Raw genomic sequence first — 2,632 nt, 5'->3', positions numbered from 1 at the left:
ACATTACTAATCCGAGGTGGTGGTGGTGGTGGTGGCGGCGGCGGTGAGAAAACAGGTTTGCTGCCACTTGGCGGCGGCGGCGGCGGTGGTGGTGGCGGCGGTGGTGAGAAAACAGGTTTGCTGCCACTTGGTGGTGGTGGTGGTGGTGGTGGTGGTGGTGGCGGCGGCGGCGCCGAGATAATAGGTTTGCTTCCATTTGCTGCTGCTGGTGGTGACACCTGTGCCGAGATAGCATGTTTGTCTCCATTTTCTGCTGATAGTGGTGGCGGCTGCCAGCTAGGTAACTCGTGCTGTAATTCTCCTGACAGCAGACTTTGTTCAGTTGAAAGGCCACAAGATCTACCATGTGGAGGAGATGAAGTGTTCGCTGAGGAAGTAGCTGCACAAATTGTGATAGTTATGAATCAGAGTTTAATTAAGATGATGGGAAAAAGGGAGAGAATGTAGAGCATGAAAACACCAGGTCCAGCAACAGAAGTTTTCTTCGAAGGGCGTATTCCCTAAATAATTGAACATGGCAATAAAGTTCAACAAGAAAAATAACTTGTGTAAATAGATGTACCAATAGATTCAGAATCTTCAGTGGTAAGAGAACGATCAATGTTCTCCGAGTCAGATGAGTTCCCACCATGTTGAACCTTCTCATAATCTACTGAATAACCGGAATCAGAAGCCGCAGAATATTTTTCTTCATCAGAATCCAGTGGAGACATTAGTGGCATCTGGAGGCCAACTTTAGCTTGGAACTTTGAAAGCTCTTTCATGTCGCTGAGTATTAGCTTTTGAAATTTATCTTGCAGAGAGTTTGCTGAGAATTCTTTGAGCAACCAAAAAGCAGCATTGTCACCGCTTTCCATCCATTCAACATCATTGAAGAGTTCTTGAACAGCTGAAAAGGCTTCAATTGGTAAACCACCTTTCATATCACCATTCAATGTTACTGTTGGAGCCCTTGGAGGAGAAATGCCCCCAATTTCACAAAACAGTACCTGCACTTCCAAATCTGCATCAGTAATTGATTTCTTGCCTGAAAAATTCAAATGAGTACGTGCATTGCTCTTACCTCTGCTCTAAAATTCTTCGGGTACCGATCTTTTGAACCCCAGAGTATATCAACATCATCACTATTCAGCATCAGTACATTTGAACGGATAAAAGCAGTATTGAACATTATCCGGAACATCATAACTTCCTTTCCTGGATCAAGATCAAGATGTACGCACTCCAGAACAACATCTCCCTGGACTGGACACTGGATATCAATTTTTATCACATCACAGTCCTCCTGCATGAAAACAATGCAGATTGATGCAAAATAAAAATAAATTAAGAAAGCAAACAAGAACTTCATGTGATTCTAATTATCACCTACCTGTCGATAGTGGCGCAAGGACTTCTTCTTAGGCATTGAAAAAATCATGTCAGTCATGCTAGCATTCTTGCCAAGAAGATTTCGACCGAAAATTCGGATCAATGGCCTACATCCATTATCAGAATCAAAATTTGGAATAGCTCGAAGGATCAGACAATCCAAAGAGAGCGCCCGCTCCATAGGAGGCCACTCTGGAGAGATATTTCTTCTGGCTACATACTGCATATATCGAAGCTGAGACGGCATTGGGTTGAGTGCAGAAAATAGCTGTAGGAACCCTTTAGGGGCCTCACGGTGAACAATGTCCAGAGTTCTATGTTCTGCACTGTGCAACTTCTTGAAAATAAGAAAACAAGATAGCAGAAATGCCAATGATGGCCAGCCCCCTCTCTCACAATGGAGTAGTACGATATTTTGGCTGTTCCCAGTAGATAGCCAGTGTTCACAGACACGAAGAAAATGCTGTATAAGAGATAGAGGAAGCACTGGACAGCCTTCAAAATGACGTGGGTAGTCAATTACTGGAATATCATATTCATGTAGGATATCAGCAAGCTGGCTTCTCTTATCCCCATCTCTGAAGTTAATCGCCAGAAATTGAGATTCTGCATGCTCTTCATGCAACTCTGTAAGAATTCCATTCAAATAGACTGGGTACATTCCATGCGGCAAAACTTCAGTGCAGAAGCATGAATCAAAAACTGCAATATGGCATAAGATACCAAATTAATTGGAATACAAAATAATGAATCAATAAAACAAATGAGGTGATCAATATAAAAAAAAAGAGTAACAACACTTCAGAAGCTTACCATAGATCCTGTCAATGAACTCCAGTAGTCCATCGGGAGGCCTCTTGTAGAAGAATCTACTAAGCAGTGACATTTCATGTGAATGAGGAGTTGTTGTCAAATGTGCTCAAGATTCTGAGAATTGCTCACTTCAGCTTCAAAAAACAATAGATCTCACAATGGCAAAGGGTAATCTGCAAACTTCAACACCTCTGTAAATAATAGAACAAAACGAATTAGACTTAGCACTTCAAACGCCTATGTTTGCTAAGCATGACACTTTAACAGATGATCCATCTCATGGGTCCAGGTCTCATTACCAGACATTAGAGCAACACCTACAAGCAAACTACACTTAAGCAACAATTCAGCCTGCTCGAGTCGGATAGAACTTCTCTACGATGACAGAATAAAAGACTATATGTATGAGCCAAACCATGAATTGGACACTTCAAATGCAAATTATAAC

The 2,632-nt window shown here is 42.0% G+C and overlaps 1 protein-coding gene across 1 annotated transcript in view; it reads right to left on the bottom strand.

The window, feature by feature from the left end:
- The window catches only part of LOC119358035 (formin-like protein 3), a 12,091-nt gene that overhangs the window by 7,952 nt on the left and 1,507 nt on the right, over positions 1–2,632 (bottom strand). The window contains exons 2-6 of the mRNA XM_037624759.1: positions 2,185–2,375; positions 1,373–2,073; positions 1,064–1,285; positions 563–989; positions 8–379 (exon numbers count right to left, since the gene is read on the bottom strand). Coding sequence (XP_037480656.1) covers positions 8–379; positions 563–989; positions 1,064–1,285; positions 1,373–2,073; positions 2,185–2,257 — 1,795 coding nt within the window. The 5' untranslated portion in view covers positions 2,258–2,375. The remainder of the gene's footprint in view (positions 1–7; positions 380–562; positions 990–1,063; positions 1,286–1,372; positions 2,074–2,184; positions 2,376–2,632) is intronic.

The sequence above is a fragment of the Triticum dicoccoides genome, chromosome 2A, assembly GCF_002162155.2.
Source record: "Triticum dicoccoides isolate Atlit2015 ecotype Zavitan chromosome 2A, WEW_v2.0, whole genome shotgun sequence".
NCBI classification, from domain to species: Eukaryota; Viridiplantae; Streptophyta; class Magnoliopsida; order Poales; family Poaceae; genus Triticum; species Triticum dicoccoides.
Note: the sequence above shows the minus strand (reverse complement) of the source record. Positions and strands in the feature narration are given on the sequence as shown.